The 15,168-nt window shown below is 40.9% G+C and overlaps 1 protein-coding gene across 4 annotated transcripts in view; it reads left to right on the top strand.

Moving 5' to 3' along the window:
- Positions 1-14,525, top strand: part of AFF2 (ALF transcription elongation factor 2) — a 333,326-nt gene extending 318,801 nt beyond the window's left edge. For all 4 annotated transcript variants that reach the window (XM_082062239.1, XM_082062240.1, XM_082062238.1 and 1 more), the window contains exons 20-21: positions 481-695; positions 5,176-14,525. In XM_082062239.1, the coding sequence (XP_081918365.1) occupies positions 481-695; positions 5,176-5,297 (337 nt within the window). In that variant the 3' untranslated portion in view covers positions 5,298-14,525. The remainder of the gene's footprint in view (positions 1-480; positions 696-5,175) is intronic.
- Positions 14,526-15,168: the final 643 nt, after the last annotated feature.

Here is a 15,168-nt window from a genome sequence, read left to right as displayed (position 1 = left end):
AGAGGTATTCATAATCCTACAGTACCCTCAGCTCCTAATACTGCTCTGCAGGGTGCTTTTAAGACTTGCACTTTACTTATTGTGGTGACTGTATTTGGAGCAAACTGTCATTGTGTTTTCCACAAAATGCCTTGATAATAAGCCAATATTGCACACTGAGTGTTTTCTAACTGCCATTGCAGCTTCTGGCAGCAGGTAGAAAAATCATTACAGCTATGAGATACTTCTTTCTCTGAAAGATTGCTCTATTTTTATGATAGATTTTTTTTTCTTTAATAACAGGTTCATTTATAGGAAGAATTAAATCTCTTTTTATTTTCAATCATTCCCAGTTTATAAGCTCTGCTTTCTCATAAAACCAGGAGATACTACTGCACGTTCTCCCCTGACTAGGGTGTGGAGCTAGTTTTTCAAGTGTATTTAGGATAGTCATGAAGTGGTGTGTGTGAAGGGGACTCACTCTCCCTTTACCTCTCACAGGAGCACAGAAACACCATCGCCCATGTCCCTGAGCCCGTCTCCCGTCAACTCTGCTGGAAGCAGCGCGGGCACCGCCAGCTCCTCCTCGGCGGGGACCATCACCATCCCTCAGCGCATCCACCACATGGCTGCCAGCCACGTCAACATCACCAACAACGTCCTGCGGAGCTACGAGCACTGGGACATGGCTGACAAGCTGACTAAGGAGAACAAAGGTGCCTCACTCAGCTTCTTCCCTGTCCCCTTTGGCTCAGCAGCTTGAGCTTTCTTTCCATTCTTGTAGACGTTGTTGGGAATTGGACCCAGAACTACTTCATCGAAGAACACAACTGTGACAGCTTGAGCACACAGACCAAATCTGCTCACTGGTCACTGTAGCCAATGCATATCTTCTCTTGTCAAGCACAGAGGGGGAATGTGTAACACACGCTGAACATGGGGTTATCAGAGCAGCTGGCAAAAAATTTAGCAAACATGGGCCCCAAGTGATGAGAGCTTTTGAGTCTGCAAATTCTTTCACAGTTTCAGCTTCTTGTAGAGCACTGAGGTTATTTTCAGATGGCTCTGTCAACTGGTTTAAGATTATTAAAATGCTAGCTAGGATAATAAGCAAACATCAGATGTTATGTTTATGCAGAGAATCCAATTAGGAGATGTCCACTGAAAGCCATGACCTTGATTCTCCTATGGCTGGATTGAAAATCTGCTTGTTTATTCCTAACAACAAAATGTAACTCTTTACCACAGTCATTTCAAAGGAGTTTTGGCAAGCAGTTTGTGACTGGCTGATATCGGATATAATGGAGTGGCTGAGATCTAACTAAAGGACAATTTTGGCCTGTTGTTGGCCAGCTGTGAACTTCCACATGATAATGTAATTATTCAGATTCCCGCTTTGGGCTTACACAAATCATTGACAAAGCTTTCTTTGACACTGGAGGTGCAGAGTCTAACTGGGAAATACTCTTGTCATGAATTGGCTCATTCTCTAAATTACACTGAGATTTCAGACGGCTGACTTTTCCTGACAAATGTGCTCACTGTATGCAGTTTGATCTTACTCCCATTAATGTCAGTGGCAAATTTCCAGTGATTTAGAGAAACTAAGCTTGAGATTTATAGAGTTTTATGTCTGAATGGTTGGTCATAATGATCTATCCCTGGATGAGGAACAATAATAGAAGTTCTGTCCAGTCCTCCCCACTGCTTCTTGTCTTTGTTCACATTGGTTAATTTAGTAGCAGTGCAGTCATTTTGGATTTTTTCCATAGCTGCATCCATTTTCACAAAATGTGAAAGTGATTCCCTGTCAAATGTACAGCAGAATGTTACAGTGGGGATGCAGAAGGATGCTCTGATAGGAGAAAGAGATGGCGATAATCTGGTAATTAGCCCTGTGTGTTGTGGAGTTGTTAAATGTTCTACTTGGTATTGAATCAAAATAGCTCAGGCATTCAGCCAGCAGACAGAAAATGTACCCAGCCACTGCCGTTATCAGTCCTTGAGCTAGATGAGAAGAAACCTGCTGACTCTCTTTCTGCATTTTTGCCCCCCTACACTCTTCTTTGTTCTTGTTTTGATTTACGATCAAATAAACCCAATTCTGCAAGGCCATGTAGGAATAATCTTTATTCAGATGAGCAGTCCCTTTGACTTTGGCGGAACTGGATGCATGAGTAAGGGTTTCTCACATAAGCAAGACATCTAGGGTTGTGCTCTGTTCTTTCACACCTTGTTTTACAAACTGCAGCCATTACAGGGAATGGAAGGTTCATGTTACTTCAAATTTCATTTAAGTATTTTAAACCACTGGAGAGAGATCACAGTTTCACACATGCTATAGCATCTGTCTTTGAATTTTGTCTAGAAAGATACCTCATTTCTAATTAAATAATCAATTTAAAGTTGCATGCTTAAATACCATTGAACTGCAATTTTAAAAATTAATCATGTAACAAAAAAAGTATATAAGAACTGCTGTGGTACTCTGAAGGTCTTTGTCATGTCACGTGATGGAATCCATTTACAGAGGGATATGTTTAAGACACTTTGACATGAGAAATGTTACAGTGTTTCATGAAACCCCGCTGTAATTATTTCAGTAGATCTCATATGCACCTCTCCAGTAATTCAAAATACCTATATCTTGCTGCCTGGGACAGGACTCATCCCTTTGCCCACAGCTGGACCGACTGTTGCAGAGCCCAAGCTCTGGTACGCTGGCGTGTGGATTGTGAGTTCAGAAATGCCCCGTGACAGCAAACAGGGCGGATGCAAACCCCAGACCCTGCCCTCAGTCCCAGCGAAGGACAGGTCTCTTGGCCTCTCAGGAGTTCGAGCAGTCAATTTGCCATAAAAAAATGACATTATTTTTTTTCCCTTGTTCCCAAAAGAATTGTCTCAAAAAACAAGGAAACAAACCCAAACCCACACAGAAACCCACAATTAGGATAAAAATGAATTTTCTTCTTTTTTTTTAAAAAAAAAAGCACCACAGATCCAGCAGATCCAGTCACTACTTTCTTCTTTTTTTTCTTTTCGTGGTCAGCTCTCATTGTTTCTGTTGTCTTCTGAATCACGGGGTGTGTCTTGCCCAAGAACATGTCCCTGGTGAGATAATAGAGATGGGTATAAAAACATGGCCCTATTGTTGCAGTCTCTAACAGCCTTTACCTCTGGGTCTTGCGGCCGTCATAGGTGTTTCTTAGCTCATGCCCATGCAGATACAAGGGATTTCTTCCATGTTGTAGGGGTTGTGCAGCTTCCCTTTGTCCACAACTGTCTGCTTAGGTTTTGTGCTCCTCTGAGGATGCCTGCACACTCCAGTTTGGACTTGACCCATCTCCAGCTGGCTCAGAGAAGAAGGCAGAAGCCTTTCTTGTCAGCCTGACAAAAGATGCACCATTAAAATAAAAAGGCGTAGCAAGAGGGAGAACAGCGGAACTGTGACCCGCCAAGCTGATCTGGTTTGAAAAGGAAAGCGGGACCATACTGCCGTGTACCCCTGGTCAAATCAGCCCTGGTCTGCGAGTTCAGAGTGTATGGGAGAATGGACGGAGTTTGTCATAAACTCTGCATTTGCAGCAGGCTGAGCTAAACTGCAAACTTCCCAAAGCCAACCCATGGGCCGGTTTGTGTTGAATCACATAGAGAGTTGTTCAAACTCTCACCTGAAATTACAAAATCAGATCATTTTTTTAAGCTTCCAAAGATAGCAGCACTTTACAGTATAGAAAACTATCAGCTCTGTAGTGACAAAGGCCTGATCTTTTATGTATAAATTTAATAAATGGCTTCAGTGCTTGTAGCTTTTTCAAGAAATGTTAAACTGAAATTAGACTTTAAGGTGAATTCTCAGTGTTTAAAGCAATTATTACTTACTTGAGCCTAGAATGAGATTGCTGGAATGCAAGCAAGACACTGCATTATTTCACTTCTAAATATATTGATTTTACACTGGAGGAGGGGAATAAAAGACAGAGGAAGGAAGATTAAAAGTAACTGCTGGCTGCAGCATCTTAACCCCTGAGCTTTCCCTGTGCTTGCCTCCAGCCAAATCACCTTGTGCTGTGATACTGCAGTAGCTCCCGAGCTGCCCAGGGTCAGGCTGTCAATACTTGGATAGAAAACCTCAAAGCAGCACTTAGTTGCTGAAGAAAGTACCGATAATGATTTTGTACCCAGCATCTGCTCTCCCACACTGCAGCCAATACAGTGTGTTTGCTGGCTGAGTGCCACGCACTGGATTTTAGGTAGGGTGAAAATGTGAGGGCTCAGCCACCGCTTATTGGGATCATTGGTTGTTATCTGAGCTATGAGGGGCATTTAACCATGTGTGGGCTCACACTCGCCTAAAAATAGTGTAAGTGTTCTATATGTGGGAATGCCTGTGTCCCAGTGAGCACAAAGTCAAGCGGTGGGAGAGTAGAGGACACAATCCAGCTCTCCACTGAAAGCAATTAGGAAAGGTCTGTTGGCCCTAACAAGATCAGTCTTTCACCCAGAGAGCATCTAACACATGGCATAAAGCAAACTAGTGTGTTGCTTCCTAAAGGTGGCTCTCTGATTAGTGATGTCCTCTTAACCCTTCTCATCCCAGTGGCCTTACCCATCATTTCTTTACCCTTACAGGTTCCCATGTCCTAGGTGCTATATTCCTGCTGTGTTGCCTCTCTCCTCTTCCTTCTCTCTCCCACCCCACACACATCCTCTGAGTCCTGCAGCTGCAGCAAGATGAGCAGAGAGCCCAAATGGCTGCAATGGCAGTTACAGAAATTGGAGGGTGGGAAAAAGAGCAAGCAAGGTCTTCTGCAAGATCCAGACTAGCTCTTCAAGCCCAGGAGAGGGCACAGCATGGAAAAGGAAATGCCACGGTTTATTGCCAGCTACTTAAATCATGTAGTCAGCAAACCTAGACTCAAAAACTGAAAATGCAGATCATCAGAGCTAAAAGAAGACTATTGGCGACCACTCGTACCATGTTGTGGTTGACTTCCAGCATAGATAATTTAATTTGGTCTGTTTAAATATATTATTGCTTTTGTTTAAATTCTTTCCTACTGACCATGTGTTCATGTGCACCATGTCTTGAGAACTCACTAATTGCACTTCTGCTACTGAGTGGGAAACCAGGGTAATACACATATTTCTGTACCACTGCCTGAAAAAATGACTGATGTTTCTTGTTTATTGCAGAATTCTTTGTAGACCTGGACTCAGTGATGGGACCCTTAACACAACACAGCAGTATGACCAATCTGGTTCGTTACGTTCGCCAAGGACTCCACTGGCTCCGCATTGAGGCTCATTTGTTGTAGTGACTGCTGCCCTGTTCATAACATCCCCATTCTTCTACCTCTACCAGCGCAGAGACGATCACTGGTGGAACTCCACTCATTTCTGGAAGTTTATTCATGTAACTTCATTTTTATTGCCTTTTTTAATATCCTGTTGGAAGTAGAAGTCACCCTAAATGGAACTTTTGACTCAAGAGCAGTATGTGTTGTACCATCTAATCATTTTCAACAATTTTCTATGCCTTGTGTCTCCTCGATCCTGCCATCCTTTTGTGCTTTATGGAACGGTACATTCCCTGCAGTATTGTTTTAAGTCCATGCTGCCTTCAAGTGAAAACAAAAAAGCACTTTGAGAAGATATGGATTCCTGAGAAGTAGTACAAAGCGTCTTAAATATTTGAGGGTATATATGAGAAATCCCTTCTGAAATAAATTAGTAGAAGTTATAGCTATTCATTCAAAATCATCTTCTGAACCTGACCCAAGCTTTTTGATGCTTAATTCTAGCATCATTACCTGACACTGTACATTCCTAAGATTTCATACTTCCTATAGGCTTAATCTCTAAAAGAGAATATTGAATATCTTACAGGTACATTATGTAAGATCACCAAAGGTGTTAAGAGGTAAAAAGTTGAAGGAATGCCTCATTAAAGAATGATGACACACTATGCAGTGAGGTTTTGATATTCCATTCTTCCTGTTTATTGTTGGCTTAATAATTTCAGTAGGCAGCAGAATTTATTGCAGTTTTTAGGCAATTTCAAAATATTAGCTTTCATAGTCTTATCTATCATTCCTATACTAAATCTGTGAATTTTCTTTCAGTTGTACTCATCCAAGATTTTTCTTCATAGAACAATCTCTCTTTGCATAGTGACTCAGTGAAAGCAGATTTTAACAGGACCGCTACACTCTAAGCATTGATATTGTATGTAAAAGTCCATTAATAAGTGTATGCAGATTCTTCATGAAACTCTCTAGAAGTTTAACTAACCAGCTACTGTTGAAACATTATAATTCCATGTGGCATCAATTTTCACCTGTTTTGTTCATTTCAGAGCGTTAGAAACGTACAGTATTATCTTGCTATCTTGAAAACAATGTCAAATTAAATAAAATCACCAGATTTACCCAAAAGCAATATAATATTTGTTTAATAATGGCCATGAATACTTCCGTCAGTTTACCTATTTACCAAGGTCTGCATCTGTTTGCCCATGCTGTCATGTTTTGGACCATTCCTCTAATGCGTGAGTAATAATGAGACAATGCAGATAGACTTTCAAAGCAATTGTGAATAAATTACACCATTTCACATTTGCTCTTTCCTCTTCTTTTTTTCCCCTGTTATAAACTGCACTGCGCTTCTGGTGCCACTGCAAGAAGCGCTGGTGCATGAAACAAAACAAAATGAATTTATATCAATAATTCACAAGACTTTAAATGGTCTCATCTCATTCTTGATATAACGCCTGCACACCTTACTGAACTGTAAATTCAATTTCTATAAACAGAAAATACTCATAGCAATGTAAATATTATTCTGTCTCATCTCATTGAAATAACACAATATGTGTATTAAATGCCATCCAGATATTAGTTAATTGCAATTACCTTCTGCTATATAATCCTGTATATCCTTTAATCTGGTGAGTTATTGGATTCTACTCACTGGGTTGTAACCAGATAAATAGGACAAATTTGCATTTTAAAGGTTCAGACTGTTATGATTTTTAGAGCAGGCCTTGGATATTTGCAATAAGAACAGTTTAAGGACTCTGCCCAGTGCACATTTAAGACAAACATTACTGTAGCTGTTGTATATTAGCTCCCTGTGGTACTACCTTTTCTTAAAAGTCAATGATTTCTAATATTTTGTTCCATGAGACTGTATTGTAAATGTAGCCAAGGTGCTTCATCAGAGAAATCATCCAGTTTAGTGTTGTCTGCAAAGGGCATTTGCAGGACATGCACATCCTGTGTTATCTGCACATTCCTGCTCCTCAAGTGGTCGATACACCCTTATCTGTTCTCCGAGGGTTGGGGTAATGTGGCTGAAACGTGAACCTGACTGCATTGGTCACCCTGGCCCCGGTAGCTAATTAATAAAATCACAGCAGTGAGAACTGTTCAGAAATGTAGATGAAAGGTGGTTGTTGGGTTGTTTGTTTATTTGTTTTAAAGAAAAAGGAAACAAAACACTTGAAATATTTTATTTTTTAAGAGGGTGAGTACTTGAGATGAAGTAGCGTTGGGGTGGTTTTGTCATAAGCCAGAGTTTTCCATTCTTTTTGCAAGATCTCACTAATGAAATCCAGTAACTATTTAGTCTAATTAAGTGCATTGTCGTCACTTGTTCCTTTACAGTAGACTGAAATCCTAGACTTCCCAACATTTAGATATAGATAGATATGATATGTCTTGAAATACAATCTTCAGACACAAGACTATTCACTAGCTGCAGTCAATCAGTGAAGACAAAGTGTTACCTTTTGCCTGTAGCTTGCAGTAAACAGACTATCTCTAAATTTACCCCGTGTTCAAAATCTTTTCCTTAAACAGCTTAAGGAATTAGCCCACCTGATTTCATATCCTGTGACTTAGTTTGAAATGTATGCGGAATCAATGGCGTGATTATAGTAAGTCCAGCAGTCAAGTCTAGGATCACAAGCCAACTTACTATTTAGCAGTCTTGTTTCAAAAGCGGCTTAGAAACGAATTAAATATGGAGAGTGAATTACCATCTTATCCCTGGGGATGATGCTTCTTTTGGGTTAGTTATTAAGGATTATTGCACTTTTACAGGCACTATACTCGTCTCATTTCAAATGCCAACATGTCATCTTTGTGGAATCATTTTACCCCTTAAAATATTACTTCCAGCGGAGTTAATCAGATGAGATTGTTTGTTTCGGTCCATGGGGAAGCATCGTGTGTTTGCTTGGGCATTTGCTATGTCTGCTCTTAACGCTGCCTGCTTCAGGCATTCAAAGTCATGAACAAGCACCAAAAATTACAAGATTGGCTTCAAATCGTGGGTTGTTTGTTTCTTTGTTTTGGTTTTGGTTTTTTGGTTTTTGGTTGGTTGGTTTGGGGTGGTTTTTTGCTTTGGATTTTTGTGCGTGTGTGTGTGTGTTGGTTGGTTGGGTTGCGTTGGGTTTTCATAATAAACTTTTTTAGTTCTTATATTGCCTTCTGGATACTGAGCTTGATTTCATGACACATTTTCAGGCGTTTTTCAAGGATGCCAAGGGACAGAAATGACACATATGTTTTTAATAGTGATAAACTGGGACAGTGATGTAATCTCTTGATTTCTGCAGCTGGGATTTCAGAAGGACACCAAGCTTCGTATAAAATTGCCAGAGCTGACAAGGCTGTCATTCGTGTCCTATGCTTCAGGATGTTTGGAGCAATATCAATAGTTCAGCAGCGAGGGGAGCATGCAAGTGAAGGGCTAAATGCAAGCTCCATCGGTACAAGATCCAAGGGCAGCAAAGTCCTAAGTGCTCAAGCGAGGCATTTGCATAGCACTTAACCTCCATGTCAGGAGCTGCAGCAGGTCTCAAGTGAAGTATTTGACAGTGTGCAGGCAGAATATTCTGCTCTGCGTGCAGTGAGTATCTGTGGCCATAGGATGCCTGTTGGCTCTTTGAGAGCAGCGATCACAGGGAAAGCCGGGGATGATGTTTCCCGTGTGGACCATGTTCTCCCAGACCATGGTCACTGGTCTCAGCTGGGCTCTTTGGTTCCTTTCAAAGGATGAATCACTCTTCCCATATTTAGCAAACAGTGTAAACAGTTCACGCTGAGTTTGGATAGCGAGGTTGGGTCCAGTATGTGTGCTTTTTATTTTATTTCATGTTTATTTTTTTAGTCATTCTGGTTTAGCTTACAGCCTTTTTGTTGATAGTGTTGGTGGCAACTTTCACTTCTTGGCTTGCTTCTTATAGCTTAATGGCACCTTTTTTTATATGGTCTTTGAAATTTTTGTCATTTAAATAGTCTCTGTGTGAATATATTGTCTCATTTAAAAATTGCATCCTTTGAAAGATAGGGATGGGTCTGTTGATATCAATGTGGGGGCTTTTTTTAGGAATAAAGATGGAGATCTTCATTCCTCTTAAAGAAACAAGATCTGGGAAATTGAATCTAGACCTTAATATCTATGCTTTTTTAATGTCACAGATTTTATTATGTTCTTCCATTATAACAGGTCAGATAAATTGACAAGTTTTTAGCTACTTTGGAAGAAATGTTTTCATTGGATTTTTATCAGTACGTAATGCTGTCTAAATCAAATTATTAGTTTTGTGAGTCCAACTTCAGAGACAGCAAAAATGGGGCTGGTGAGCATTCTGACTTGGGTATTAATACACTTTTTTGCTTTGAGTTCAGGAGAAACTCCACTACATACAGTATTGAAGCAAGCACACACGTGTGTGTGTGTGTGTACACATACATATGGATTTGGATGTGGATTTGCAACAGAAATTGCTTGCTTATTACTTTGTAGCACAGGAAAAAAGATGCAATAGATGTAAAGACACTGACTTGACCTCACCAGTGTGCGCTGGGAGAGAGGCAAAGGGGATGAAGATGAGAAACCAGTCCGCTGTCCTTATGACATCTTCCAGATTTACTTTGCTTACTATTTTATAAATACAAATAAAACAACTCTTGTTAATGTTGGGAGGGCTCAATTCCTCTATTTCTGTTACTCGTCCCAATCTTCCATCGTACAACCGGTCACTATGCACAGCAATGCATGTAGGCACTCTGTGTGTTGTCTAATGAGATATAGATATATATCTCACTAGATATAGTGACATATTTTAGATATATCACTTGATATTTTGTAGCCTTTATGTATAGACCGTAAGCTCAGTTAGGCTCTGTATCATTATTGAAGCCTCTCTGCTGCTGAATGCAAAATGTTCCTGCCTGACTTACAGAGCAGCCGTCTTCTCCACAGCATTTTTGTCAGACCTGCCTTTCTGATGGGCTTGGTAACTTTACTTTAGCCATTCTGTTTTAAAAACGTTTTGCTATTTCTTTTGTCTTCCAAGATCTGTGATTCTGATCATCTCACACCAGTTTAAACCCATGGTGATAGCTGTTGAAGTCAGAAGAGGTTGAGTTTAGATCTCATGGACAGCCAGGGGGATCTCGTGGCTCCACCGGTAGAAATGAGAGCAAATTCAGGTACAGATAAGTTGCTGCATAAAACTGGTGTCAGATGAGAATCAAACCTGGCCACATCAGGAGGCACTGCAACAGAAATACTGTAAAGATAAGCTGTGCCCAGAACCACAGGATATGTAGAAACATCTCAGGCAGCTTATTCATGCTGTAATCACATTAGGTAACGGTAAATACGTCAAGAGTGGCTTAAAGAAACTGGGGCAAGTTGGTGTGGTCTGGCATTATGAATTTAACCTGTTTGTGCCTCTTGGGAAAGGGAATTCATTACTACTGATACGTCCTGCAAAATAACACCTATACCATGGTATCCTACAAAGTCCAGATATGCCACAGTCCCATCTAATTCCTTAATCCACCTCAGGGTGCCACCACATGTCACAAAGAGCTAATGCTTGTCACTGGCCTGCAGTCACCATAGAGTTAAACCATTTTCCCCTTACAACTCCAGCAAGGACCAAGCCCAGGGACCCAGCAGCCAGCTCAAGTAGCGATGTGTGTCCTCAGTGCTTTGGAGAGAGGCTGCAGAAAAGACCTGACCTTGCTGTGGAGCCACACAGAGCTCCCGGAGCCCCCAGCCTGCTCAGGGTGTTGGATTACTACAGGTCTACACAGTGTGAATCCCCATGTAGCCCTGGCCACAGTATTGCTGTGCAGGGGACGTGGTGGGGGACCAGTGCTGTGGCCAACAGGGCTGAGTGACCCCAGCCCCACCGCCTGGGTGCAGCAGAGCTGTGGCTCTGTGTTGCCTTTAGGTCTTGGTTCTCTGCTGCTGCAGGTGGGACTTGGATTTGAGCACTCATTATTACTTGCGCTGCATCTGGAAACACCAAACGAGTTGACAGAAGCGGTGCGTGCAGTGACATCGTAAAACTAAGGCAATATTCACTGTCTGCAGAATTGCAATTTGAATTGTAGTCTCCACAGGACTGCTCGTCGTTACTGGACTCTAGCTGAGTCCTGCTGAATGGCCAGTGGTAAAAGCCATGTGAGTGGATGATGCAGCTGTTTGAGACTTGTTTTCGTCTTTGATTGTAACTGAGTTCTATGCAAGTCCTGTAAGCTCTCTGTGCTGGATGTATTTACTCACGGTTGTATGAGTGTCACCCTGTTGTAATTCCATTGCAAAACTCATCAAGTAGAGATAGCCTTAATTTCTACTCAGTTATTTCCTTCTCTGAATTAGAAGGAAAGTCAGATTCTGAAGTGAATTGACTTGTTTTAATGGATAACAGTAACTACAATGGACCAAACTTGGAGCTAAGCAAATGTAAACTTGCCTCAGCTTGTGGAATTTGTGGGACCAAATTCTGCTGTCGTATGGCAATCATGCAAGTCTTACAGAGCTTGCTGAGCACTGTTTATCACAGGAGAAGCTGGTTAACAAAAATGGCATAGCATTACCAGAGTTAAGTTTATTGGGCCAGAACTTCAGTTGCATTAACCCAATTAATTCAATGGAATTACACTTTTTTTTTTTTTGTTCTGGCTGAGTACTCACCCCGCTGAAATTAGTTCAAGATCCCTGGACTATTGTGGAATAACTGCAAGCAGACTTGCTCCTCAACCAGACCGTGTGTTGGCTCAGCCCTTGCTCAGGGAAACCACCATTGACTTCAGTGACAAATGACGTGGAGTTACGGACATGAAGAAGCTTTGACCACTGGCAGGAGACATTTACCCTTGAATTTATGAATGAATAGTGGATAGCAACATACGTGCTTTATTTATGACAAAGGTAGAGCACAAGTTCCTCAACTGGTGTAAACTGGTATAAGTACTGATTTCAGTGGAGTTAATCAAATATGCACACACTGAGGAGCAAACCCTCTAACCCCAGACTAATTTTTGCCAATATATCTCTATGCAGATAAAGTCCCAAAGCTTTTATCATTATGCCTTTTTTTACTGATCATGCCAATGAAATGATTGATGTACCATAACCCTTGCCTGTAAGGAAATATTGTAATCTGCAAAGTTATACCGTATAGAGCACATCATAAAACAGCTTTAGACCACACAGTCTGGAGAAGCATTATCAGGAACTAGACTAACGGAGCAGCTTTTTATCTGATGTCAATTACACTTCCACTCTGCACTTGCATCACTGCGATTTTTACATATGGAGTGAATGATGGCTGGATGTTTCTGATGACTGTGGGCCAAAGCTTCAGCTGATGTGCCTCTAAGTAGCTCCATAGATGTCAGTGCTGATTTACACCAGCTGAAAAACTAGTCCTCTCCCTTTTCACACTGTGCTGTGTGCCCTAATGCAGTTTTATAAATACATACTGAAGCAGAGCAGATATTGAACTGTTCTGATTCAGCACCAGATAATCCCTGCTTAAAAGAACTGGAGGGTAATTTCTGCCTACCATCTAGGCTTGCATATGTTCTGGTTTTAACTAAAAGGCATGTTGCAATTTCATTACCTCTGAGTTTAAATATTTACTGGCATCAGCATTAGCTTGCATAGAAAAATGGCAAATAAATTCAAACGAGTCATAAATGCTCTCAGTCTAGAGGTGGAATCTGTTACTTTAGTTAACAGACATTGCAGCAGGCTAAAGTGGTTTTTCCTAAGCCAAATGGGTTTTCTACATTTAAAAGTCGTGGCAAATATTTATGTAGGGCCAATTCTGCTCTTCTTCCCCTGAGCATCCTAATGAGCAGGTTGCTCCACTGATGTCCACAGATGTAACTGTGTAAATTCGTGCTCAGATTGCAGAATCAGGCACTGAAGATGTTAGGTTGATGCAATCAGGAGTTTAATTTTAGCCATATGTATCATTTGATGACACTTAAGAATTATGTATATTTTATCCAAACTGACAGTCCTTGTAATTCCATAAAATATTGTATAATTTATTCCTGCCTGTATTTTTGACATCTCTGGATTGCATATCTTCTACTGAATCTCAAACGTTGTTATTTTAAAACCCACATTCAAAACGTCTAGGACATATCATCACAGAGTATGAAAACAAGTCAAAAGGCCTGGTTATTGTTTGCTTTGGTTTTGAGCTCTCCTTCGCTTTGTGTTCTGTCCTTGGCTGTAGTACTCCTGGTGTTTTAAAAACGGCTCAATTCAAGTTGTTTCCTGTCTTCTGGAAAGAAAAATACAACTAAGGTTCAGGAAAAGTAATCCTGGCAAACTCAGTGGATGGTTGCTCCTTCTGGTTGTCTTGGTTTTTCAGCGTAGCCACGTTGGGAGCAGTCTGGTATGTGCGTTCTCTTGCCAACCATTTCTCGCTGTTGTGGCAAATTCTATTTTATCCTTTTTTCCTTTTATTTTTCTTTTGTGTGTTTATGTGTGCGTGTGCACGCATGTGCAATTAACCAAAATATCAGGAAAAATTATATATGCTTTCTTCTAGTTCCTGGAAATAGAGCAACATTATGACCTTACGGTCTTCCAGCAAAAATTAGATTTAATTTCTGCATTGCAGTGCAACTTAATTAGCTATTGGAATTAGATTATGGTTTACTGAGTGACCCTTTACCTTACATTCTTACTTTTTATTTGCTATTGAAGTAGCCTTTTTTTTCTCGTGTGCAAATATCATATGAATAATCATTGCAATTCCACACGGTGTCTTTGTTCTGAACAAGCATGTTATTCTTGTAAAGTTTTAAGTATAAGTTAAGATGTTTTGTACAGACCAAGGTAACTGTTAAAATGTCAAGCAATTACTGAAATGTTGTATAGTTATAAAAGTTTGATTTCTTTTGCTTTATATGTATAAAATTGTATCTTGCCTGTTTTGCTTTGTATTTCCAACGTGTTGCACAATTATGCGTTTTGTTTACATTTGTTCCTTCTTCCGAAAAAAAAAAAAAAAAGAAATAACAGTAATACTTTATGTACAAACATTTTAAATGTACTTTTGTTGTTTTTAAAAACAATGTCTCTGTATAAATAATATTGGTTGAACTGGTACATTTGTGTCTCTCATAGAGGGATTAATTATACTGCCAGTGCATTGAATTATTTAAAAAAAAAAAAGAAAAAAAAAGTCAAATAAAATTTTTATGAAAATGTAACCCATTTTATCACTATAAATTATTCCGTCTTCTGCTATTTTCTCGTTCCCCTCCCTGGATGCAGGAAGTACGGTACTGTAAGTACAGTTTGTGGGAGAACTGTCATTGCTTTTAATTTTTAATCAATGTGTTTGTGTCATTGCGGAGACTTAAAATGACTTGACAGTAGAAAATAATGTAGCGCTGATACCAGCTGTGAGGTAACGGGATCAATAGTGTGCTTTGCCCATCCCTGAGGGGCCTCAGCTGCAAGACAGCTGCCTAAATCCTGTCTGTCCCAACCCCAGCCTGAGGAGCGAAGGGGCCAGGCTTCACAGGCGGGGTTTTGCGGTTCCTGACAGCGGCCCAGGGCTCTGGCGTGACTGAAACGGTGACATTCAGCTTGTGTGACCCTCTGTGCGGGGCCGCGCTGCTCCGCGGGGGCTTCCCGGGACGGCAAAACTAGAAGCGCCAGGTTTTATGTCATCATTGCAGAAATAGCTCTAAGAGCCAGCGCCAAGAATACGGGCTCAAAAGAGATGTAAAAAGCTCTCAGGAGATGCCGAGCAGCGTGTGGTGTGGCTGCGCAGCGCATAGCTGAACACTCGGTGCTGCGGAGTGCGGAGCAAGGGAGGTCAGGCTGCCCGCCGGGGAGCGATGCGCT

Source organism: Streptopelia decaocto (genome assembly GCF_964273445.1).
Source record: "Streptopelia decaocto genome assembly, chromosome: 10".
Lineage (NCBI taxonomy): Eukaryota > Metazoa > Chordata > Aves > Columbiformes > Columbidae > Streptopelia > Streptopelia decaocto.
The sequence above is the reverse complement of the archived record's forward strand: the minus strand, read 5'-3'. Positions and strand labels throughout refer to the sequence as shown.